The sequence below is a fragment of the Anomaloglossus baeobatrachus genome, chromosome 1 (genome assembly GCF_048569485.1).
Source record: "Anomaloglossus baeobatrachus isolate aAnoBae1 chromosome 1, aAnoBae1.hap1, whole genome shotgun sequence".
NCBI classification, from domain to species: Eukaryota; Metazoa; Chordata; class Amphibia; order Anura; family Aromobatidae; genus Anomaloglossus; species Anomaloglossus baeobatrachus.
The window spans coordinates 291,517,553-291,544,045 of NC_134353.1; the positions used below are offsets into that span (position 1 = coordinate 291,517,553).

Consider the following 26,493-nt stretch of genomic DNA (forward strand, 5'->3'; position numbering starts at 1 on the left):
AGTGTTGAATTGCGGGGAGGAAGAGGTTAGACTGCCCAGGTATGCTACCATAGCCAAATTGTACACTGTGAGTGAGAATTTCATCCAGACAGTAAAGTCCTCAGCCACACCAGATCAGTCAGCCACAGACAGTTCCCAGATTCAGCAAGAACAGTGGTGTCAAGAGTTACATGTAGGTACTGACTCCACTCCACTACATCAAAAACAAGGGGTCTACAGGGTGGTTCAGGAGTATGAGCAAGTGTTTAGTAAACACCCATTAGACTTTGGGAGGGTGAAAGGGGTTCAGCATCATATACCCACAGGCATTCATCCACCTATAAAGGAAAGGTATAGGCCCATACCACCTGCTCACTACCAGTGTGCCAAAGACATGCTGAGAAGTATGAAGGAGGCTGGGGTCATCCGTGATAGTTGCAGCCCCTGGGCAGCCCCGCTAGTCCTAGTGAAGAAGAAAGACGGCACTATGAGGATGTGCGTGGACTATAGGAGAATTAACAACATCACACATAAGGATGCCTATCCACTGCCCAGAATTGAAGAGTCCTTGACTGCATTAAGATCTGCAAATTACTTCTCTACCCTTGACCTCACTAGTGGTTATTGGCAAGTGTCCGTTGCTGAGGAGGATCGCGAGAAGACCGCCTTTGCCACCCCGATGGGATTATGTGAATTTAACAGCATGCCATTCGGGCTGTGCAATGCACCTGGTACGTTTCAACGACTCATGGAGAGCTGTTTAGGCCATTGCAACTTCGAGACTGTCCTGCTGTACCTGGACGACGTAATTGTATATTCCAAGACCTATGAGGAGCATCTGGGACATCTGGCAGAAGTATTTGAAGCCCTTTCCAGGTACGGGATGAAACTAAAACCCTCCAAATGTCACCTGCTGAAGCCCAAAGTCCAATACCTGGGGCATGTGGTAAGTGCCGAAGGTGTGGCTCCGGACCCTGAGAAAATCACAGCTATCCAGAACTGGCCCAGGCCTCAGAACATCAAAGAGGTGCGCCAATTCCTGGGATTGATGGGGTACTACCGGAGGTTCGTGAAAGGCTATACCAAGATGGCATCCCCCTTACAAGATCTCCTAGTCGGACAAAGAAAGCACGGCAAGACTTCTGGCTCTCCATTCACATGGGGTGAGGAGCAGGAGAAGTCCTTCAAGTGGATGAAGTCAGCTTTGACAGGAGATGAGATTCTGGCATATCCTGACTATAACCTCCCATTTGTGCTGTACACTGATGCCAGCAACGTGGGGCTGGGAGCTGTTCTATCCCAGGTACAGGATGGCAAGGAAAAGGTGATTGCATACGCCAGCAGGAAACTCCGTCCAACAGAAAGAAATCCTGAGAACTATAGTTCTTTCAAGCTGGAGTTCTTAGCACTTGTTTGGGCAGTGACAGAGAAGTTTAAGCATTACCTGGCTTCTGCAAAATTCACCGTATATACAGACAATAACCCGTTGACACACCTGGACACGGCGAAGCTTGGAGCTTTGGAGCAGCGGTGGGTAGCACGACTGGCAAATTACGATTTCACTATAAAGTACAGGGCTGGTCGCAAGAACGCTAACGCTGATGCGTTGTCCAGGATGCCCCAGTTGTGTGATGATGGGAGGCATGAAGATGACCTGGAGGAGATTGAGATACCTGCTTTCCATCGCCCTACTGATAGAGTGAAACCCCGATATTATAGTGATCAGCAAGAGGCGACCTTCAACCCATTGCCCCACCATGGTTGGCAAGAAGCCCAAGATAATGACCCTGCAATCAGATTGATAAAGGCATTGATATCCGAGGCTGATTCACACCTTGAACCAGATGCTCCAGAAGAAGCTAAGAAATTGTGGAAAGAAAGAAGTCGTCTGTGTTTCCATGGAGGCAAGTTGTGCAGAAGTCTCATTAATCCAAAAACGCATGAGAGAATATGCCAGATAGTAATACCCACAGCATATGCACCAGTGGTGTTGGAGGCCTATCATGATAGAGCTGGGCACTTTGGTTGGAAGAAGTTGGAAATGTTGCTGAGAAGTCGCTTTTATTGGACTGGGATGAGAGATACCATAGAAGCTTGGTGCAGGAACTGTGGTCCATGTACATTAAGGAGAAAAGATAGCACCAGTCAGCGAGCGCCATTGCAACCAATAGTAACTACCCAGCCTCTAGAACTCGTTGCCTTAGACCACGTCAAGCTCACACCAAGCAGGAATGGGTACACCTATGCACTCACCATAGTAGATCACTATTCAAGATTTCTGGTGGTGGTACCTGTCAAAGATCTAACTGCCAGCACTGCGGCGAAGGCTTTCCAGGCACATTTCTGCAGACCCCACGGTTACCCAGATCACGTCCTAACAGATCAAGGTCCCGCTTTTGAAGCAGAAATCTTCCAGGAATTTTGTAAATTGTATGGGTGTAAGAAGATACGCACTGCCCCCTACCACGCACAAACAAATGGGATGTGTGAGAAGATGAACTATGTAGTCATCAACCTGCTGAAAACTCTACCCCTTGAGGAGCGGAACGAGTGGCCTGAAAAATTGCCAGATCTTGTGGACATGTACAATAGTATTCCTGTGAGTTCCACTAAATGCACACCCGCTTATCTCATGAGGGCTAGACCTGGGAGACTGCCAGTGGATCTGGAGATGGAAGTTGAGATGCCTGAAGTTTATTCCCCAAATGCAGATTGGGATACCAAGCGTAGAGCTCAATACAGGCAAATTCAAGAGTATGTCGAGGAGAATCTGGACCAAAGTAGGGAAAAGCAAGAAAGAAGCTTTAACAAGCAAGCCCAAGCCCCTCCATTTTCACCAGGAGAAGTGGTCTTAAAAAGAAAAAGAAAGATGCATAAACTGGACGACCAGTGGGAAAGAGAGCCATATGTGGTCCAGCCTTCCAATTTCAACAACCAGAAGACCTGTCTTGTCAGCAAGGACCAAGGAAGAACCACAGCTGTAATTTCCCGTGACCACTTGAAAAAGTGCCCTGAACCCCTGAACATCCAGAAGGAAGAACAGCCCCAACCTCAAGTGACTGAGAAAAAGAAGAGAGTGATCCACACCATCCTAGGTGACTTCCCGGAAGATTGGCCTATGTACAATGGAGCAGTGATTGTGCCTGTACTCACATTCCCGCAACCCGCGGAAGAACCAGAACCAAGGAGGCCTGAAATCATTGCACCTAGAGAAGTACCCATACCAGCACCACGAACACGTAGATTACCACCTACAACACCTAGCACCAGTAGTGGGGAACAGGTAGTAGCAAACACCACAGTACAAGGGTTAGAGGGAAGCCAGGAGCTGAGAAGGTCCACCCGTGTGAACTTTGGTCAGCCCCCACATAGGTTCAGAGATGAGGAATGGTAGCGCAACCCGGCTACTCTACCCTAATGTAAATAGTCTAAATATAGAGTAAATTTAAAAATGTTTAGTATTTTCCATGCTTTTAATTCTACTATTTTCCATGCTAAAGATAGTCATGTAAGACATGTTGATATAGAGTGTTGATAAGAAGAATGTTGATTTATTTTAATTACCTGGATTCATGACCTGATTGACGACCAATGATAAGTTTTATTGAAAATGGACCTTTGGCTACAGGACTGGTGGTAGCCAGCACGAACTGGTGCTATTGTAAATGGTTATTTCCCATTCTTAGCCACGGACTGCATCCCCACCTACAGGAGAAGACACAGGTGGAGGAGAGACCTGGGAGACATATGGCCCAGGTCTGGCCACCAACAGGAGCGGTGGCTTGCCTCCTTTTGGAACTTTGGGGGTGGGATGAAGGATTGGGAAAGCGAAACGTTGGGTTCAAGTGCCTCCCCTGCGTGGGATGGATAGATATGTTTTTCTTATTAAATGTTCACTTTTTGCAGATAAAAATAAACACTCTGGGTGCACTGTAGCTCGGGGACGAGCTACGTTTAACCAAGGGGGAATGTGACGCCCCTGGACTAGTCCAGGGTGTCACAGGGAACTGCACTATTCTCTATCCTTGGTGCAGGGCCCACCCTCCTTGGTTCCGGGGTCCGCAACAGTGATTCTGTACTAACAGCACAAATCCTAGTCACCCAAACACTACACTTGTCAGGCACACCAGGGGCGTGGTTCCAGCTGGGAAAGGAACCGCCCACCTATGAGTCAGACAGGCTGGTGGGAGGAGTCAGTTAGACAGTTGGTAGTAACTGAAAAAGAGAGAGGACCTGGGGATTAAGAGCTCCCTGAGGAGAGCCTGGCTGGGTCGCAGACAGTGGCCTGTACTTGACGGCTCAGAGATTAGCGGCGTCAGCACAGCGGAGGGATAGGACTTCCCACACAGAGCAGTCACAGAAAATCCCACGTGCCAGCTGCTAAGAGCAGGTCCCAATTAAAAAGAGGGACGGGACCCGAAGGTTTCAAGCCAACGGGGCCAGGGACACACACAGTACACAGTGTATGGAGGAAGGCTCCAGTCCACCACAGAATCACTGAAAAGGACCACCGCACGTGCAGTCACCGAGTGCAGCAGTACCAAGAGACTTTGTTTACCTCAGAGTCTGTGTCCACTGAATGCGTCATCACACCTGAGTGAGTACCCTGGCTCCCCAGCGCCCTGCCGGCCCAATATCAATATAGGCTGTTCCTACCTATTCCCTACCCTGAGTCCCGGGGCCCCTACCTGCGGAGGGAATTACCACCAGGCTGCCCCAACACCATCAGCCCCGGCACTCCCATACAGCAGCGGCGGTATTCCTTATTACCGCACACCGCAGGTGGCGTCACAAATATTCTCCCCCGTAAAAAACCTTTTTGTTTTTCATCAAAGTGTCTGCCGAGCAGTCCGACTGCTGCTAGGGCGTCACACACACTTGTTATTCACGCTGTAATTCCTATCGTATTGTGTACAGTCATTCTTTCTTGGTCTAGTTCTGTCTGTAGTTGAGGGGAGTAACCTGAATCTCCTGCGCCCTAATCGAAAGTCCATGGCTGGCCATTTAGAATACGTATGTGCCAGAGGGACCTGGTGTTCCATTTAAACACCATCACTTCCTTTTATCCCAATATAAACACCCCTTGAAAATTAGACAAGTTGGCATGGTCTCGATTTTACCAATACTTACTCATTTTTGTAGCAAACATTACTGTCTGGATTTACACAGCATCTGCATTTTCCACACTGAGGCACAAACAATGGGATGACTTTGTCTCCTGTATGAAAGGAATGTTAAAAAATGTTTACAATTTAATGTGCAAAATTAACCTTGCTACGTGAACACAGGTTAATTAGCTATTTTGACATTTATAGGTCAACTTATGCATACATCTTCTGTCAAAACAATTAACAATTAATGAATACATAAACTCCAATATTGCTACATACTAAAAACATAAAGTACTTATTTTTTAATATAGAAAACTGCAAAAGCCATCCAACCACGTCAAGGTGTACCTAAATATGGATGGTCCCCAACTAAATGTTGACCTCTCCATGTGCCAAACCCATCCTCATCTGAATGGGGACGTGAAAGAAAACTAGGTGTAGCTTGTAATTAAAACCTTGACTGGGAAGGATGTCTAGATAAGGGTACAAAGCCCTGGAGGGGGGCCACACTTCCATTATATAGTATGAAAAAGGACTTACACACCTCTCATATTAAATTTATGTACAGGTTTGTACAAATACGCTATATGGCTACTTAAAGGGTAACGGTCAGCATGTTTTTGATATGTAATCTGACAGCACCATGCAGTAGGGACCAAACCCCTGAGTCTAGTGATGTATTGCTTAGTATACTGGATGCAGCAGTTATCATAGAGATACAGTTTCCTCTGCTACAGATCTAGCAGCGCTCAGTTGTTGAGCTGTGTATAACCTCACCCACACCACAGATTTCTGTGTACAATGTATAGTGACAGTGAGCTGCTAATCAGAGCTGGGTGTATGGTGACAAGTTGTCCTATAATGATAATCTCCTGCTGATAAAATGCTGATTGTATTAAAACAGCAAAACACGACCCAGTGAGTGACAACTCACTGTAATCAGGGTCTCTGCTCCTACAATATGGTGCTCTCTGATTACATAGCAAACATCTGCTGACAGATTTCCTTCATTCGTAATTCGTAGTGTGCTCATGGTATATATTTTTATATACATCACATAACCTATTTGTGCACCTGTATATTAATTTAATTTTTCATAGTACACATTGGGGGAAGGACGCAAGGCTTAGCAGTCTTATATAAACATCCTTCCCAGACAAGGATTTAATTACAAGCTTCGCCTGCTTTTCTTTTCCATTCAGATACCTAGTTTGGCACATGGAGAGGTAGGACATTAATGATTGGGACCATTCATATTTAGATACATCTTGATGTGGTTGGATGTCTTTTTCACTCTTTGATCAAAAATGCTATCTAAATACCTTACTTTTTAACATTTAGCGCAATAGTGGATTTCTTGTACTCACTCGCAGTATGCTGACATATAGTGTTTGTATATTGGCTATACAGCGTATTTATGTACATGCAGCATGAATCACAGCAAGGCTGCACAAGAGCAAAGAAATGCTGGCTGATTGACAGGTCTCCCACATGTGTACATTAATGAAACCTGTCAATCACCTGAAGAAGTGCAGGAAAAAGCCAGCCACAAGAGGCTCTCTAATTTCTCTGAAATAAGAGCACTATACATGGCAATTTTGGGTAGAATTAATCGAATGATGGGTTACATTTAAAACTATTGCTCTTTCTGGGCTTACGAGTTGAGTCTGTGGTCGTACCTACTGATTGGCAGCTCTCTTTGTGAGAGAATGTAGCTTGAGAAAGGATCGGAACTATTTCGCTAATATGTTGCCGCAAAGGCTGAATAAAGTCCATTTTGCTGGTATTGTAAATATTGTGGTTTTTTTCACGGTAAAAACGCAACATGCTAACAAGTTCAAAAATACATTATAGAAAAAAAGGAGGCAAAAGAAGGGGAGGAAAATACCCCCAGGCATGCCTTCCCTGATGAAGCGGTGAAGTACACTGACGCGAAAACGCGCGTTTGGAGGGTTCTAGTATATTCTGGTGGGCACATTAACCTCCTGTGGGGACAACTGTGAATTTAAATGGGTAAGCAAATAACTGCAGTTTACTAATGTCCATTGTGACTAAGGGTACCTTCACACTTAGCGATGCAGCAGCGATCCGACCAGCGATCTGACCTGGTCAGGATCGCTGCTGCATCGCTACATGGTCGCTGGTGAGCTGTCAAACAGGCAGATCTCACCAGCGACCAGTGAACAGCCCCCAGCCAGCAGCGACGTGCAAGCGACGTTGCGCTTGCACGGAGCCGCCGTCTCGAAGCTGCGGAGACTGGTAACTAAGGTAAACATCGGGTATGGTTACCCGATGTTTACATTAGTTACCAGTGTGAGCAGGGAGCAGGGAGCCGCGCACACTGAGCGCTGGCTCCTTGCTCTCCTAGCTACAGTACACATCGGGTTAATTAACCCGATGTGTAATGCAGCTACATGTGCAGAGAGCAGGGAGCCGCGCACACTGAGCGCTGGCTCCTTGCTCTCCTAGCTGCTGTACACATCGGGTTAATTAACCCGATGTGTACAGCAGCTACATGTGCAGAGAGCCGGAGCCGGCAGCACAGGCAGCGTGAGAGCTGCGGAGGCTGGTAACTAAGGTAAATATCGGGTAACCACCTTGGTTACCCGATGTTTATCTTGGATACAGCTTACCTCAGCTGTCAGATGCCGGCTCCTGCTCCCTGCTCGCTTCATTTGTCGCTCTCTTGCTGTCACACACAGCGATCTGTGTGTCACAGCAGGAGAGCGGCTTTGAAGAAAACGAACCAGGGCTGTGTGTAACGAGCAGCGATCTCGCAGCAGGGGCCAGATCGCTGCTCAGTGTCACACACAGCGAGATCGCTAATGAGGTCACTGCTGCGTCACAAAAAGCGTGACTCAGCAGCGATCTCGGCAGCGAGCTCGCTGTGTGTGAAGCACCCCTAATCCACTGCTGATAGGAATGCAGTTGTAATTGGATTGTACCCTTCTTGGAAAAGGTTAATATTTAACCCCCACATGTAATTGTAGCTATATCACCTTGCCTGGGGGTATTTTCCTCCCCTTCTTTTGCCTCCTTTTTTTCTGTAATGTATTTTTGTATATGATCTTTTGTAATTAATTTATTCAATTTATTATGTGACAAAATAAAATTTACAATTTTAATTCACTTGGAAACTCCATTTTTCTTTGCTGTTCATGTAGTCCTTTTGGAGTAGTCTATAATGTCTTTTGACATCCTTTTGTAGGAACTATGGAAATGTTTGTATTAATGCTAACAAGTTCTTAGGGTACTTTGCACGCTGCGACATCGCTAGCTGACGATAGCAATGCCGAGCGCGATAGTCCCCGCCCCCATTGCACATGCGATATCTTGGGATAGCTGGCGTAACGAACATTATCGCTACGGCAGCTTCACACGCACTTGCCTGCCCTGCCACGTTGCTCTGGCCGGTGACCCGCCTCCTTCCTAACGGGGCGGGTCGTGCGGCGTCACAGCGACGTCACACGGAAGGCAGCCAATAGGAGCAGAGGGGGCGGAGATGAGCGGGACGTAAACATCCCGCCCACCTCCTTCCTTCCGCATAGCCGGTGGAGGCAGGTAAGGAGAAGTTCCTCGCTCCTGCGGCTTCATACACAGCGATGTGTGCTGCCGTGGGAACAACATCGTACCTGTCGCTGCAGCGAAATTATGAAAATGACCGACACTACACAGATCACCGATTTACGACGCTTTTGCGATCGTTTATCGGGGCATCTAGGCTTTACACGTTGCGACGTCGTTACCGGCGCCGTATGTGCGTCACTTTCGATTTGACTCTGGCGATATCGCAACGTGCAAAGTACCCCTCAGAGTTTTGTAACAATGGAGACTCCAGTCTCGAGAGGAGCTGAAGACGATAAACGGGGAGAAATCTGTAGTTGACCCAACTTATTGCAAAGTGTATGTTTTTTTTACAAAATGTGTACCTAGTGTGTTAGGTTCATTTAGAGCCTCTGGTTCTTTAGCAGGTAAAACAAATATCAGCTGAGACCATTTACCTCTGAGGCTGTGTCCACATGGGGACAAACTGTATGTTGTGAGCAGCAAATCTCTGCAAACGTGGCTCAACAAAAGCATTTGTGCAACTTGCCATCTTGTGACTATTTTACAGCTCTTACTTTGCCAGTTACAGTTGAGCCTTATATTGAAGTCTATGATATATTACGTGCGACCAACAGAGAATCCAACACGTTTGGTAACATTTGGGTTTCCGTGTTACAGTATGCTGCAGATCGCAACGCAACACCATAGGGAGTAATTACATCTAATATTGCAATATTTTGCTGTAAATATAGTTTCACACGACATATGTCCCCGTGTAGCCATAGCCTTATGCTTATAATCCTTTAAATAACAAGCCTTACCAGGTTGCAGATCTGTTACTCCTTCACCAACACTCTCTACAATCCCCGCAGCTTCATGGCCCAATATGACTGGAAATTTCATATCACTTATTGAACCACTTAGAACATGCTCATCTGAACGACAAACTCCTGTTGCCACAATCTGCAGGAATACAGAAGATTTTACTAGAAAAATAGAACACAAATAGAAATAGAACAGTGTATACATACCTACCATCCTTTACAGAAGAGAGTGACAAATAGAACATTTTGACCAGATTTCACCAAAATCTGATCACTGTATTGTACAGGCTATTACACTTACAGAGACACCAAGTATGCATGTTATATTAGGATTTGTGATGTTTATTATTTTGTTTGGTAAAAAGTGCATTAAAATTACATTATTTTATTTGTTTTTCATTATGTTTTAGTAATTTTATAGGAAGAAAAATCTGACTTTTAGAATACAGCGACATAGAAATTCACTGTTATATACAGATATCTCTATTGACCAGTATAATGTGCCTGTGGGTACAAAGCTTTTAATATAGCTTTAATCATGGCCCTTGCAGTGACTAACAGCTATTGCTAATGCTGTTTGTTCTGTCAGTCAGTGATGGCAGCCTGATTACAGCAGCTTCTCACTATACCCTGAATGGTGACTGAACCCACATCGGTGAATCCTCGATCACTGGTAGCTGAACGCTAGCTGGAAGGAATAAAGGTTTCAGGCAGGTTCAAAATACTATTAACCTGCAAAATAACCCCATTTCTACAGGATGATCATTTTTTTCCATGCAACAGGTTTCTTTTAAGTAAAATGGCTTTGTTTTGGAAACTTCTTGTTACCTAGATTGATAAAACTTTATTGATAAAGTCATGTGAGGATAATTGAAATAAACATATGACTTAAAGTGCAGTTAGACAGCCGTATAAATCAGAGCCAGATTGGAACGCAGTACATAGACTTGCCAATGGCTCTCCCAATTAGAACATGACAGCTGCATAGAAGTACATAAAGGTCTCATGCTCAGGAAATCCGCCAGCCAGTCCGTGCACTGCATTCTGATTTTGCTCTCATTTACATGGCCATCTGACTGCACCCTTACACATCTAGAAAAATGGATGGGATTTATAGAATCCACTGTGGTCCAGCAGACAAAAAAGCCAACCACAGAGCACAGACTCAAGGAATCGAAGATGTATGCCAGTACAATTCCACAATTGTTTCTCATTGAGCAGCTGTCTGAGGGTGCATACTGCTGTGCGAGATGTGAGCACATTGTGCATGTGGAAACCCAAGTACTAGATCTAAATCGCAATACTGAGATCCACTGACAATATGGAAAGGAGTTTGCTGCTCACTAAGCAATTGCTCTCTGGGGTTGATGTGGGGGGAGGATCATAGTATGTGTTACGTCCGGGTGGTGGAAACACTGGACCGTACACCGGGTTCCCTTGGTGAAGCAGCCAGGCCGGTCACCCCGCCAGAGGGTCTTGATGCACGGCAGCCGAAGCACTATTGGTAGCAAGACAGTCCGTAGGAGAGCTGGAAGGTAGATGTCGCTGAGAACACGGAGTTCTAGACGGTAGTCCGGGTGACGAGGCTCAGGGTCCGAGGCCGGGTTGTAGGGTCAGGCGGAATCCGGAACCTGCTGAGCGAGGTAACGGGTCACCAAACGGAGCCAGGTACTTGAGACTGGCGGAGCTGCAGAGGTGGTGGCACTTCCTCCGAAGTCACCGTCAGTAGCACTGGAACGGACGTGGTCAGGACCGGCTGGCGTGGCAGGACAGGCTCTGCGAGACAGACAGGGGTTAATACAGGACACAGCAATACGGGGACCTGAACTCCTAGCTTACTAAACACGTAGAACAGGCCCCGCCCACCAGGAAAGAGAATCCTAATATACCCTGTACCTGTCTATGCAATTTCCTGTTTCTAGGTGCTGGCCCTTTAAGAGAAGGTCAATGACCGCGCGCGCGCCCTAATGCGCATGCGCGAGGCCCGTGCGCCAGAAGTCAGTCCAGGGAGCGGTGCAGAGGAAGCAGGAGTGCCCGGCTGAGTGTGCCACGTCGCAGAGGGGCGCCGGGAGCGGGGAGCAGGACACATGGAGGTTGCGGGCGAGGAAGAGGAGGCCGGGACCGGGGTGGTGAGCAGAGGACGCCGCCGGGAACCGGGGAGCGGGCCATGGGGACCGGAGAGCGGGGCACGGGGACTGGAGAGCTGGACACGGGGACCGGGGAGCGTGACAGTACCCCCTCCCTCACGCCCCCCTCCCCGCAACCGGGACAGGAAGGCACGAATCAGAGGAGTGCCAACATTCTCCCGGGGCTCCCAGGACCTATCCTCGGGACCATAACCTGCCCAGTCCACCAGGAAGAATTGCCGATCTCGCACGGTCTTCATGGCCACGATATCCCTTACCGCATAGATGTCATCGTCAGCGATGGGAGGAGGAGCAGTACCGGCACCAGCGGAGAAGGGACCGAGGACAACAGGCTTGAGCAAGGAGACATGGAAGGAGTTGGGTATCCGCATCATGGCCGGGAGCTACAGCTTGTAGGAGACTGCATTAATCTTGCTGATGACTTTGAACGGCCCGATGTAACGAGGACCCAACTTGTACGATGGTAACTTCAATCAGACATATCTGGATGCAAGCCAGACCAGATCACCTGGGGAGAAACACGGGGGATCCAGGCGCCTCTTGTCCACATGTTTCTTCATCCGCAAAGAAGCACGCTCTAGGGAAGTCTTGACAGAGTTCCATATAGCTGAGAAGTCCCGGGCCAGAGCATCTGCCGCGGGGACATTGGAAGCCGAGGATACTGGCAACGGGACAGAAGGTCCGTAAACGACCTGGAAGGGAGAGCTGGAGGTGGACTTGCTGATGAGTTGGTTGTGGGAGAATTCAGCCCAAGGAAGGATCGTGGACCAATCGTCGTGATGGATGTTGACGTAGTGGTGCAGGAAGGAGGTCAGGATCTGATTGACCCGTTCCACTTGGCCATTCGACTGAGGATGGTAGGCCGAAGAAAAGTGCAAGGATACTCCCAGATGTTTGCAGAGAGCCCTCCAGAAGCGCGAGGTAAACTGAGTTCCTCTGTCGGACACAATGTGTGCAGGAAAGCCATGCAATCGGAATATGTGTTGTATGAAGGAGTCAGCTAGCTCCTGGGCAGAGGGCAGCCCGGCCATGGGAACAAAGTGAGCCATCTTTGAGAAACGGTCCACCACAACCCATATGGCAGTGTGTCCGGAGGACAAGGGTAAGTCCGTAATGAAGTCCATTGCAATGTGTTGCCACGGAACGGAAGGAATGGGCAGAGGCAGAAGACGTCCATATGGTAGGTGCTTGGGTGTCTTGTTCCGGGCACAGGATGGACAGGCTGAGACGAAGGTTGCGACATCTTTACGGAGGGACGGCCACCAATAGTGACGGACAATCATACTCCAAGTCTTCTTCTGACCAGCATGGCCGGCGATCTTCGAGGTATGACCCCAGTGCAGGACTCTCTGTCTGTCAGTATCTGAGACATAGGTTTTCCCTGGGGGTATCTGAGTCAGAGCGAAAGGAGCCACCGGAATAACTTTACTGGGGCTGATGATGGGCTGGAACGTCTCCTCCTCCTGCTCCACGGGCACGAAGGACCTAGACAAGGCATCTGCCCGCACTTTCTTATCCGCGGGCCGAAAATGCAGTTGGAAATCAAATCGAGCAAAAAACAAGGACCAGCGGGCTTGTCGCAGGTTCAGTCTTTGGGCTGACCGTAGGTACTCCAGATTCTTGTGATCTGTGTAGATGATCACGGGGTATACTGCTCCCTCCAAGAGGTAGCGCCATTCCTCCAAGGCCAGCTTGATGGCCAGTAACTCCCGATCACCGATGGTGTAGTTGCGTTCGGGTGCCGAGAAGCTCTTGGAGAAGAATCCGCAAGTGACCATCTTCCCGGAGGAGGATTTCTGCATCTACACTGCCCCGGCCCCTGAGGAGGAGGCATCCACCTCCAAGGTGAACTGTCGGTTCAATTCAGGGCGATGGAGAACCGGGGAAGAAGCAAACGCCTGTTTCAAAGAGCAGAACGCGGCATCGTCCGCCGGTGGCCAGTCCTTAGGATTAGCTCCCTTCTTAGTCAAGGCAGAGAGAGGCGCAGTCAGGGCAGAGAAGTGCGGGATGAATTGACGATAATAGTTTGCAAAGCCAAGGAAGCGTTGGATGGCCTTCAGTCCGGAAGGAGGAGGCCAGTTGAGGATGGAAGACACTTTCTCTGGGTCCATCTGCAGGCCAGTGTCCGAGATTACATAGCCCAGGAAGGGAAGGGACGACTTTTCAAAGACGCACTTCTCGTACTTGGCGTACAGACGGTTCTCTCTAAGCCTTTGGAGTACTAGCTGCACGTTCTCTCTGTGGGTCTGTAGGTCCGGAGAGAAGACCAGGATGTCGTCCAGATACACCACGACACAGACATAGAGGAGGTCTCTGAACACGTCGTTCACCAGTTCTTGGACGACTGCTGGAGCATTACACAGACCAAAGGGCATGACACAATACTCGTAGTGCCCATCCCGAGTGTTGAATGCGGTCTTCCATTCGTCTCCAGAGCGAATGCGAACCAGGTTATAGGCCCCACGGATGTCCAACTTGGTGAATACACGAGCTCCTCGGAGCCGATCGAATAGTTCGGGGATGAGTGGCAGAGGGTATTTGTTTTTTACGGTGATCTGGTTTAATCCCCGGTAGTCAATGCAAGGGCGCAGATCACCTTCCTTCTTCTTGACGAAGAAAAACCCTGCTCCGGCAGGGGACGAAGATCTCCGAATGAACCCCTTTGCCAGGCTCTCGGTGATATAGGCAGACATGGCCCGTGTTTCAGCAGGGGACAAGGGGTATATCCTTCCTCTAGGAGGCGTAGTTCCCGGCAGTAAGTCAATGGCACAGTCGTAGGGACGATGAGGCGGTAGTACCTCTGACTCCTTTTTATCAAAGACGTCCGCGAAGGACCAATAGGCCGAAGGCAGTCCTGATAGGGACTCCGGGACCGGAGGTCATCGGATGGGCTGTATGGATTTCAGGCATCTCTCGTGACACGAGGAGCCCCATCGGGTAATTTCACCTGTACTCCAGCTGACCGACGGTTCATGTGTCCGTAACCATGGGAGTCCCAGCAGGATCTGATGAGACATGCGCGGGAGGACGTAGAAGGTGATATTTTCGGTGTGCAGGGCACCGATCCGTAATTCCACAGGCTTGGTGATCAACGAGACGGTGTCAGAGAGGGGTCTCCCATCTACAGAGGCGATCACCAGCGTTTTTTCTAGTGGGAGAACAGGCACCTGATACTTATCCACCGTGGCCTGCTGGATGAAGTTGCCTGCTGCTCCGGAATCGAGATATGCCTCTGCCGTGAACCGGGTCTCTTCTGTAGTCACTTGAACAGTCAATGTAACTAAGTCTGAGAGAGTCCCAGCACCTAGGGTGGCCTCTCCTACCAAGCCTAGGCTTTGGAGTTTCCCGGCTTCTCGGGACAGGAGCGTAGCAGGTGTGTGCCATCTCCGCAGTAGAAGCAGAGACCCTTTGCTAGTCGTTCTGCTCTGCGTTGCTCAGACTGCCTCAGGCGGTCAATCTGCATGGGCTCGTAGGTAGAAGCGCCAGATGACGCCGACTGGGGAGCGATGGACTTCAGTGGTGGGGAGGAGTGCCTTATCGGATGCCTTTCGCAGGACACCTCTTTGGATCGTTCCTGAAAGCGAAGATCCACTCGGGTCGCTAGAGCGATCAGGGCATCCAGGGTGGAAGGCACGTCACGACCAGCCACCTCATCCTTAATACGGCCCGAGAGTCCCTCCCAGAAGGCGGCGGTTAGGGCCTCATTGTTCCACCCTAATTCTGAGGCCAAGGTGCGGAAGCGGATAGCATATTGGCCCACCATCAAAGTCCCCTGACGTAGCCTGAGGAGCGATGAGGCGGACACGGAGGCGCGTCCGGGCTCGTCAAAGGTAATACGAAAAGCCTGCAGGAATTCCTGGATGTTGGTGGTTACCGGATCCTCCTTCTCCCATAAAGGGTTCATCCAGGCCAGTGCTTCTCCCTCCGGATGGGACATCACAAACGCCACCTTGGCTTGGTCGGAGGCAAACAGGTGCGGAAGCAGCTTAAAGTGGAGGGAGCACTGATTCAAGAATCCTCTGCAGGTCTTAGGATCTCCGGCATATCGGGATGGAGAGGCCAAGCGGAGTTTAGAAGCTTCCGAGGAAGCTGCCACGGGAACTGCGGCCGTGGACTGTGGTGTAGAAGCCTGAGATGCCAAGGACGTGGCAGTTGCTTGCAGCGTGTTCAGGCGGGTATCCACCGAGGACATTAAGGCCAGCATGCGGGACTGGGTCTCGCGCTGTCATCCGAGTTCCTGCTGCAAGTTCCCCAGCTGGGCTGTTAGTGCTTCGGGGGGTCCATGGCCTGTTCTAGCTGTTACGTCCGGGTGGTGGAAACACTGGACCGTACACCGGGTTCCCTTGGTGAGGCAGCCAGGCCGGTCACCCCGCCAGAGGGTCTTGATGCACGGCAGCCGAAGCACTATTGGTAGCAAGACAGTCCGTAGGAGAGCTGGAAGGTAGATGTCGCTGAGAACACGGAGTTCTAGACGGTAGTCCGGGTGACGAGGCTCAGGGTCCGAGGCCGGGTTGTAGGGTCAGGAGGAATCCGGAACCTGCTGAGCGAGGTAACGGGTCACCAAACGGAGCCAGGGACTGGAGACTGGCAGAGCTGCAGAGGTGGTGGCACTTCCGCCGAAGTCACCGTCAGTAGCACTGGAACGGACGTGGTCAGGACCGGCTGGCGTGGCAGGACAGGCTCTGCGAGACAGACAGGGGTTAATACAGGACACAGTAATACGGGGACCTGAACTCCTAGCTTACTAAACACGTAGAACAGGCCCCACCCACCAGGAAAGAGAATCCTAATATACCCTGTACCTGTCTATGCAATTTCCTGTTTCTAGGTGCTGGCCCTTTAAGAGAGGGTCAATGACCGCGCGCGCGCCCTAATGCGCATGCGCGAGGCCCGTGTGCCAGAAGTCAGTCCAGGGAGCGGTGCAGAGGAAGCAGGAGTGCCCGGCTGAGTGTGCCACGTCGCAGAGGGGCGCCGGGAGCGGGGAGCAGGACACATGGAGGGTGCAAGCGAGGAAGAGGAGGCCGGGACCGGGGTGGTGAGCAGGGGACGCCGCCGGGAACCGGAGAGCGGGCCACGGGGACAAGAGAGCGGGGCACGGGGACCTGAGAGCGGGGCACAGGGACCGGGGAGCGTGACAGTATGGAGCTGCAGGACAGTGAGGTAGCTAGCTGGGTGACAGTTAGAAGGCAGTATAGAGGAAAGAGTGCCAGGGAGGCTAGTCATGATCTGGCACACCCCAACAGGCTTTCTAAGCTGGTAGATGAGGCGAGTGCACCAAGACACCCTGTAAGCCGTTGGAGTGTCTGCTCCAGTAATGGGGGAAATAGGAGCACATCGCAGGCCAGATTGGTGCTGGTAGTAGGGGACTCCATTATTAGTTGAACAGATAGGGCAATCTGTCTCAAAGACAGGGATCGTCAAACAGTCAGTTGTCTTGGAGCTTGCGCTCAATACATCGCTGATTGGGCTGGTGGATTACTGGGAGGGGTTAATGAGGGACCAGTTATCATGGTGCTCATTGTACAAATGAAAAACTTAGAGGAAACTGTAAGGCTATGTGTGCACGTTGCGTACTAGCCCTGCAGAAATTTCTGCAGCGATCTGAAGAGCACAAAAGGCCATTTCCTGCGACCCATGACAAAGCTAAGAGGTTGACTTTATCCCTCTGTAAGCTCTTGGCTACCGAAATGCTGCCTTTCCACCTGGTGGACACAAAGGATTTTAGACTCAACTCCAAAATTGTCCCCGGCACTCCAAGAAGAAAGAAAACAATGTCTGGGTATCTTTGATGTTTTTTATTGTGTAATAGTCTTATCTCAACGTTTCGGTCACACCTTGACCTTTATCAAGAGAATATATCAGACTATAAAGAAAACATAAAAACAAAATTAATACATAACACAAGAGATAATTACCAGGAGACACAGCTCCGGTCACTTATATACAATGTACAAAAAAGAACATGTAACACGCATTACAGTTGCAGGGTGAAAAAAGTACAAACATATGGGGTGATAGCATATATATACCCAGGGAGAAGATTAGGACATCATCCGAAGAAATTTGTGTGCAAACTGAAAGTTTATCATGCGTATGTATGAAGAGACGAACAAATGCACATACCTATGAGGCAGAGGAGTCAATATATGAACACTACTCGAAAAGGAGCGATACGAGTCACCACTCAAAAGGAGAGAATGATTGGTGCGTGTGAGCACTAGGTGAAAAAACAGGATAATCGTATTAAAAATCATGCAGTGAATCATGACATGTACACGAGTATTGAGTGATTTGTGGGTACCTGTGACTAAACGATTGAAAGTCGGGGTCAGCCAGTCAAAGTCTTAAGGAAATCATGTAATGGTATATTACCAGGGTAGAAGATCACATGTCAAAGCTAGATATAAGTAAAAGAAGAGTGAAATGTAAAAGAAGAGAAAAGATTGTGGAAGGGGAGAGGGGAGGAGGGAGGGGAAGAGGGGGGGAAAAAAGTTCTCAGGGTAAGGAGAGATGTATAAGATATGTATAAGAAAAGGTACCTGTCCAATAGAGATAAAGAGTTTCAGTGGCTACCGTATAGGTACAGCGCCAATCTCATCCGGGAGGAGACAGCCTAATAGAGGAAGATGGAGTGAACATATCAGTAAGTGGAGAAACGTGTATGTAAGGATAATTAATTATACTATGTTCACTACCTGTCAACCGGCGTGGGAAGGTGCCAATATCAGTGTCCTATATTCGTTGCGGACTTATGACATAAGAAACAAAGGTTAATGCAATGGTATGCCAACAATTTCTCAACCATAAGCAAAAATGGGTGAATCAAATAACAGTACCTCTGAAATGAAACAGCCTGTGTGAAGACAATGCCCTGTGCAGTAGGTTATTCCCAGGGGGGTTGCTTGGAAATGGAACGGTCAAAAAGACCCATGAGGAGCAAAGGGAACCTATAGTTGTAGAGACATAGATTATGGGTGAGCGAAATGAGGAAGTCATGTTAGGGAAGCCCGATGTATGGGGTGATACAGACCTGTGTCCAGTGGAGAAAGTGGCTGGCTGCTGCGCTGGTCTGTGCACTAACGCTGTCTTAAATGCAGGGTTAAATGAGAAGATCAGCTGCAGGTGAAGCTGACTTCCTCCTTTGTTATGTCTTGCATAGGGACGGTAGTGGTGAGAATTGGTACTGCGGCGCTATATCACACTGTGGACTGCTGGACACTGTGTGTCGCTACATTATACGGTGAGGAGTGGTATACAGACCTCCGTGATGTGAGGGAGTAAGTGCCTTTCATGTGACCGCTAGGACAGAAGAGTGAACCAGTGGTGTGTAGAAATCACGTGGTGAAAGGAGCCTAAAAGGAAGAAAAACAGATTAGTAGGCATCTGACAGGGAAAAAAAAAAAACAAAAAAAAAAACAAAACTTAAAATAGACAGGAGTACAAAGAATTAAAAAAACAACAACAAGTACCTTTTTAATTGCCATGGATCTAAATCTAAAATCACTTTCATATAATGATGTTATGTATTATATAGCTGTGAACATGTGGGTAGATAACACACAAAAACATACGAAACATAAAAATAGAGAGGTTTCTATGGACAGGAATCACAGAGGACCACAACCAGATCCTGAATGTATTAAGTGTATCACAGATGAACCTCATATTCTCGGTTCAACCCACGGGGTTCCAGAGTACCCAGTGTGAAAATCCAGAATGCTTCTCTTGCTTTGAGTCTGCGGACCCTATCACCGCCCCTGCGCATTAATGGAACATGCTCAATGACCTGGAATCTCAGTTGGACTACTGTGTGATGGAAAGTGTCAAAGTGATGGGGGATGGGTAGTAAAAGCTGCTTACATCTAATGGTTGATTTGTGTTTACTTATGCGGTCTCGGATATGTTGGGTAGTCTCCCCAACATATCCGAGACCGCAAGGACACTTGATCAAGTACAGCACATAAGAAGACTCACAAGTATGGTACCCTCTAATAGTAAAGTTTTTGCCAGTATGAGGATGTGTGAATTTATTGCCCTTGGTAAGATTATTACATTGAAGACAGTGTAGACATGGAAAATTACCAGTTTTGGGTGGTCCCAAGAAGGTCTGTCGTGGTGAAATGGACGACCCTATGTCGGCTCTAATCAGACTATCCCTCAAGTTCCTCGCTCGTTTGTGACAAAAAATCGGGAGCTTCCCGAACTCCTTGATGGAAGGGTAAGCCTTCTGTAACAATGGCCAATGTCTTGTAATGATCTCCTTAAAAAGTGGCGCAAAAGGGTGATATGTCTGGACACAATGGATTCGTGGGGTATTGGCACCATCATCACGGGCACGGGTTGTGCGGTTAAAGGCCACAGAGGAAGGGTAGCCTCGTGAGAGGAATTTCTCTCCCATCTCACGAAACCTAGATGATTGTGTCTGAGGGTCAGAAACGATCCTTTCCACTCTCTTATGCTGTGAAATGGGTAGTGATTTTTTGATGTGTGGAGGGTGGCAGCTTGAATACAGCAAGAGGCTGTTTTTGTCAGTGGGTTTGACGTATAGATCGGTTGTAATGGTCCCTTCAGAGGATAAGATGACGAGGGTGTCCAGAAAGTTGATTTGGAAGGGATCGCTGTGTACCGTGAAGGTAAGTCCCGGACGGGCGGAAGAGATATATTGATGAAAGGTGTCTAGGGATAGAGGATCACCTTGCCAAATTACGAAAATGTCATCAATATATCTCCTCCATCCAATGGCATGTTGTTTCCAAAGTGAGTGATTGTACACAAATGTATTCTCGAAATGCGCCATGTAGATATTTGCGTACGGGGGCGCTACGTTAGAACCCATTGCTGTACCACGTTGCTGCATATAAAACTGATCCTCGAAGAGGAAGAAGTTATTACCCAATACTAGTTGCAGAAGGTCAAGACAAAATGAGTGTTGTAGAGGGGACAATGACGCATAAAGTTCCAAAAACCAGTTGACGGCTTGGATGCCATCACTGTGTGCTATGCTTGTGTAGAGACTATCCACATCAAATGTTACCAGAAGACAGTTGGGGGGCAGAGAAGTGAAGGATCTGATGTGAGAAAGAAAATCGGACGTGTCCTTCAGGTATGACGGTATCACAGGAATTAGTGGTGTGAGAATTTTATCCAAGGAAATGGCCAATGGTGAAAGAATCGATTCGGTGGAGGCTACAATGGGTCGTCCGGGAGGTTGCTGTAAATTCTTGTGGATCTTAGGTAGAACATAGAAGACGGGTGTTACGGGGTTAGATTTGATAAGATACTCAGCCAGTCTCTTATCAATCGTACCTTGTGAGAAGTGGTAATCCACAATGTCCCTGATCCGATCACGTATTTGAGAAGTAGGGTCTCTAGGAACGGGCAAATAGGTAGAGCTGTCACGTAATTGCCTGTAAATCTCGGAAAGATAATATGTTTTGTCAAGAATGACAATAGAACCCCCTTTGTCGGCTGGTTTAATTACTATACTTTTATTATCTTTGAGTCCCCTGATGGCTTTGTCTTCCTCAGGAGTATTGTTATGTCTGATCTTATACTGACCCTTATCAATATCCTTCAAAATGCTATTCATGTCATTGGAGACCAGAGAAATATAGGTCTCAACGGGATGATATGATCTGGGGGGATGAAAGGTACTAGTGAGACTGAGTTTAAGATCCCTGAGACTGAATGTGCCAGAACCTTGACTTACATCCTCAGGGGTTGTGTCTCCCTCTGAGGAGGCAAAATGGGCTTTAAGACGAAGATTCCTGAAAAAGCGTCTCATCTCCTGATCTAACTGAAAGGGATTGAACTTAGGGGTAGGACAAAACGAGAGACCTCTTTGCAACACCTGTGACTCAATGGGTGAAAGATTATATGATGAGATGTTAAACACCAAGTTATCACCAATGTTATCATTTGCAATGGTCATACCTGAGATCGAGTCTGCATGCGAGGGAAGTGACCTGGTCTTCCTCTGGCTCCTCCTCGTTTTTCTCCTGGGGTGTGTCTGGCCTCTAAAAAACGATTGGATGACGTGGGATAGGAGTCACTGTCAGAACCAGAGGAGGCCGAGAATCTGTAAAAATTGGAGCGGCGGGGAGGATTAATGTCCTGTGAACGCCACCTGTAGACACGATCTTTGAGGTAATCCTCTTGGTCCCTGATGAACTTAGTTCGTTTGCGTTCTTGTAAGTTCTTCTGGAAGGCGTCAATAGACTCCTTAGTTTTCTGTCTCAGTCTGTCCCACTCGGCACTTGGTAAGGTGTTAGAAAATTGATCTTCAATGGATTTAATTTTGGGTTCCAACTCACTTATCTCTTTCTGGAGAAATTCAATGGTCAATATGATTACGTCCATCGAACATTTGTTTAAGATACTTTCATACTTGGTACAATACTCGGAGTTATCCGAAAATAAGGTGGGACGGAGGGGTACTCTGAGGCCTCTCGGGATTCTTTGTACTTTGTGGTACTCCGCTAATGTAGCGCAATGTAAATCCAGGGCTGTGTATCTCTTTAATTCCTTTTCATAGTCTCGAGTACGAATCTCTTCAGTAGGAACTGATAAAAACGTGCGTGGTGTGGTGACTCTGGAAAGAATATTGGTCACCTCTTCATTAGCATATGAAAAAGTATTGAAAGACATTGATGTGAAAAAACGCGGATTATAGGAGCCCAGGAAAAAATAAAGTCCAATAAATCGTATAGACCTGGCTCACTATATATATTCGGGTGCTCTGGAGAAACAATCAACTCAACTCCAAAATTATCCCCAGCACTCCAAGAAGAAAGAAAACAATGTCTGGGTATCTTTGATGTTTTGATGTTTTGATGTGATCCTGTCTATTTTAAGTTTTTTTTTTTTTTCTTCCCTGTCAGATGCCTACTAATCTGTTTTTCTTCCTTTTAGGCTCCTTTCACCACGTGATTTCTACACACCACTGGTTCACTCTTCTGTCCTAGCGGTCACATGAAAGGCACTTACTCCCTCACATCACGGAGGTCTGTATACCACTCCTCACCGTATAATGTAGCGACACACAGTGTCCAGCAGTCCACAGTGTGATATAGCGCCGCAGTACCAATTCTCACCACTACCGTCCCTATGCAAGACATAACAAAGGAGGAAGTCAGCTTCACCTGCAGCTGATCTTCTCATTTAAGCCTGCATTTAAGACAGCGTTAGTGCACAGACCAGCGCAGCAGCCAGCCACTTTCTCCACTGGACACAGGTCTATATCACCCCATACATCGGGCTTCCCTAACATGACTTCCTCATTTCGCTCACCCATAATCTATGTCTCTACAACTATAGGTTCCCTTTGCTCCTCATGGGTCTTTTTGACCGTTCCATTTCCAAGCAACCCCCCTGGGAATAACCTACTGCACAGGGCATTGTCTTCACACAGGCTGTTTCATTTCAGAGGTACTGTTATTTGATTCACCCATTTTTGCTTATGGTTGAGAAATTGTTGGCATACCATTGCATTAACCTTTGTTTCTTATGTCATAAGTCCGCAACGAATATAGGACACTGATATTGGCAATCAGGATAACTCCTGCTATCCCACTACCACCTTTAACAAGGACTCCTATACAATTCCTCCTCACGGCGGTTTTTAGATTGTGAGTAAGCGCGAGTCATTTCCTATGGAGGTTTTACCTCACCTTATGCTGCATATTTTGTGGAACTGCTTATTCAAAGAGATTTTTTTTCTCTCTTATAGAATATTAACCTGCGCCATTATGGGCTATATGTTTTAAAGCAAGTATAGGAGACTTGCATTACCCACTGGATAACTTGTGCCAATTCCAGATCAGTTTCACTGGTTTCCGGATACATATTATATCTTGTACACCTTCCCACGCCGGTTGACAGGTAGTGAACATAGTATAATTATCCTTACATACACGTTTCTCCACTTACTGATATGTTCACTCCATCTTCCTCTATTAGGCTGTCTCCTCCCGGATCAGATTGGCGCTGTACCTATACGGTAGCCACTGAAACTCTTTATCTCTATTGGACAGGTACCTTTTCTTATACATATCTTATACATCTCTCCTTACCCTGAGAACTTTTTCCCCCCCTCTTCCCCTCCCTCCTCCCCTCTCCCCTTCCACAATCTTTTCTCTTCTTTTACATTTCACTCTTCTTTTACTTATATCTAGCTTTGACATGTGATCTTCTACCCTGGTAATATACCATTACATGATTTCCTTAAAACTTTGACTGGCTGACCCCGACTTTCAATCGTTTAGTCACAGGTACCCACAAATCACTCAATAGTCGTGTACATGTCATGATTCACTGCATGATTTTTAATACGATTATCCTGTTTTTTCACCTAGTGCTCACACGCACCAATCATTCTCTCCTTTTGAGTGGTGACTCGTATCGCTCCTTTTCGAGTAGTGTTCATATATTGACTCCTCTGCCTCATAGGTATGTGCATTTGTTCGTCTCTTCATACATACGCATGATAAACTTTCAGTTTGCACACAAATTTCTTCGGATGATGTCCTAATCTTCTCCCTGGGTATATATATGCTATCACCCCATATGTTTGTACTTTTTTCACCCTGCAACTGTAATGCGTGTTACATGTTCTTTTTTGTACATTGTATATAAGTGACCGGAGCTGTGTCTCCTGGTAATTATCTCTTGTGTTATGTATTAATTTTGTTTTTATGTTTTCTTTATAGTCTGATATATTCTCTTGATAAAGGTCAAGGTGTGACCGAAACGTTGAGATAAGACTATTACACAATAAAAAACATCAAAGATACCCAGACATTGTTTTCTTTCTTCTTGGAGTGCCGGGGATAATTTTGGAGTTGAGTTGATTGTTTCTCCAGAGCACCCGAATATATATAGTGAGCCAGGTCTATACGATTTATTGGACTTTATTTTTTCCTGGTCTCCTATAATCCGCGTTTTTTCACATCAATGTCTTTCAATACTTTTTCATATGCTAATGAAGAGGTGACCAATATTCTTTCCAGAGTCACCACACCACGCACGTTTTTATCAGTTCCTACTGAAGAGATTCGTACTCGAGACTATGAAAAGGAATTAAAGAGATACACAGCCCTGGATTTACATTGCGCTACATTAGCGGAGTACCACAAAGTACAAAGAATCCCGAGAGGCCTCAGAGTACCCCTCCGTCCCACCTTATTTTCGGATAACTCCGAGTATTGTACCAAGTATGAAAGTATCTTAAACAAATGTTCGATGGACGTAATCATATTGACCATTGAATTTCTCCAGAAAGAGATAAGTGAGTTGGAACCCAAAATTAAATCCATTGAAGATCAATTTTCTATCACCTTACCAAGTGCCGAGTGGGACAGACTGAGACAGAAAACTAAGGAGTCTATTGACGCCTTCCAGAAGAACTTACAAGAACGCAAACGAACTAAGTTCATCAGGGACCAAGAGGATTACCTCAAAGATCGTGTCTACAGGTGGCGTTCACAGGACATTAATCCTCCCCGCCGCTCCAATTTTTACAGATTCTCGGCCTCCTCTGGTTCTGACAGTGACTCCTATCCCACGTCATCCAATCGTTTTTTAGAGGCCAGACACACCCCAGGAGAAAAACGAGGAGGAGCCAGAGGAAGACCAGGTCACTTCCCTCGCATGCAGACTCGATCTCAGGTATGACCATTGCAAATGATAACATTGATGATAACTTGGTGTTTAACATCTCATCATATAATCTTTCACCCATTGAGTCACAGGTGTTGCAAAGAGGTCTCTCGTTTTGTCCTACCCCTAAGTTCAATCCCTTTCAGTTAGATCAGGAGATGAGACGCTTTTTCAGGAATCTTCGTCTTAAAGCCCATTTTGCCTCCTCAGAGGGAGACACAACCCCTGAGGATGTAAGTCAAGGTTCTGGCACATTCAGTCTCAGGGATCTTAAACTCAGTCTCACTAGTACCTTTCATCCCCCCAGATCATATCATCCCGTTGAGACCTATATTTCTCTGGTCTCCAATGACATGAATAGCATTTTGAAGGATATTGATAAGGGTCAGTATAAGATCAGACATAACAATACTCCTGAGGAAGACAAAGCCATCAGGGGACTCAAAGATAATAAAAGTATAGTAATTAAACCAGCCGACAAAGGGGGTTCTATTGTCATTCTTGACAAAACATATTATCTTTCCGAGATTTACAGGCAATTACGTGACAGCTCTACCTATTTGCCCGTTCCTAGAGACCCTACTTCTCAAATACGTGATCGGATCAGGGACATTGTGGATTACCACTTCTCACAAGGTACGATTGATAAGAGACTGGCTGAGTATCTTATCAAATCTAACCCCGTAACACCCGTCTTCTATGTTCTACCTAAGATCCACAAGAATTTACAGCAACCTCCCGGACGACCCATTGTAGCCTCCACCGAATCGATTCTTTCACCATTGGCCATTTCCTTGGATAAAATTCTCACACCACTAATTCCTGTGATACCGTCATACCTGAAGGACACGTCCGATTTTCTTTCTCACATCAGATCCTTCACTTCTCTGCCCCCCAACTGTCTTCTGGTAACATTTGATGTGGATAGTCTCTACACAAGCATAGCACACAGTGATGGCATCCAAGCCGTCAACTGGTTTTTGGAACTTTATGGGTCATTGTCCCCTCTACAACACTCATTTTGTCTTGACCTTCTGCAACTAGTATTGGGTAATAACTTCTTCCTCTTCGAGGATCAGTTTTATATGCAGCAACGTGGTACAGCAATGGGTTCTAACGTAGCGCCCCCGTACGCAAATATCTACATGGCGCATTTCGAGGATACATTTGTGTACAATCACTCACTTTGGAAACAACATGCCATTGGATGGAGGAGATATATTGATGACA

General features: G+C 47.2%; 1 protein-coding gene and 1 long non-coding RNA gene across 3 annotated transcripts in view; both read right to left on the minus strand.

The window, feature by feature from the left end:
- The window catches only part of LOC142311972 (alcohol dehydrogenase 1), a 490,686-nt gene that overhangs the window by 409,425 nt on the left and 54,768 nt on the right, over positions 1-26,493 (minus strand). The window contains exons 3-4 of one of the 2 annotated variants that reach the window (XM_075350848.1): positions 9,458-9,599; positions 5,110-5,197 (exon numbers count right to left, since the gene is read on the minus strand). The exons of the other annotated variant lie outside the window; for it this stretch is intronic. Coding sequence (XP_075206963.1) covers positions 5,110-5,197; positions 9,458-9,599 — 230 coding nt within the window. The remainder of the gene's footprint in view (positions 1-5,109; positions 5,198-9,457; positions 9,600-26,493) is intronic. 2 annotated transcript variants of the gene reach the window in all.
- LOC142291952 (uncharacterized) lies at positions 17,602-18,222 on the minus strand. Its single transcript, XR_012750558.1, has 3 exons — positions 18,147-18,222; positions 17,909-18,004; positions 17,602-17,824 (listed from the first exon to the last, which is right to left on the minus strand). It is a non-coding gene; the product is annotated as an uncharacterized LOC142291952 (long non-coding RNA).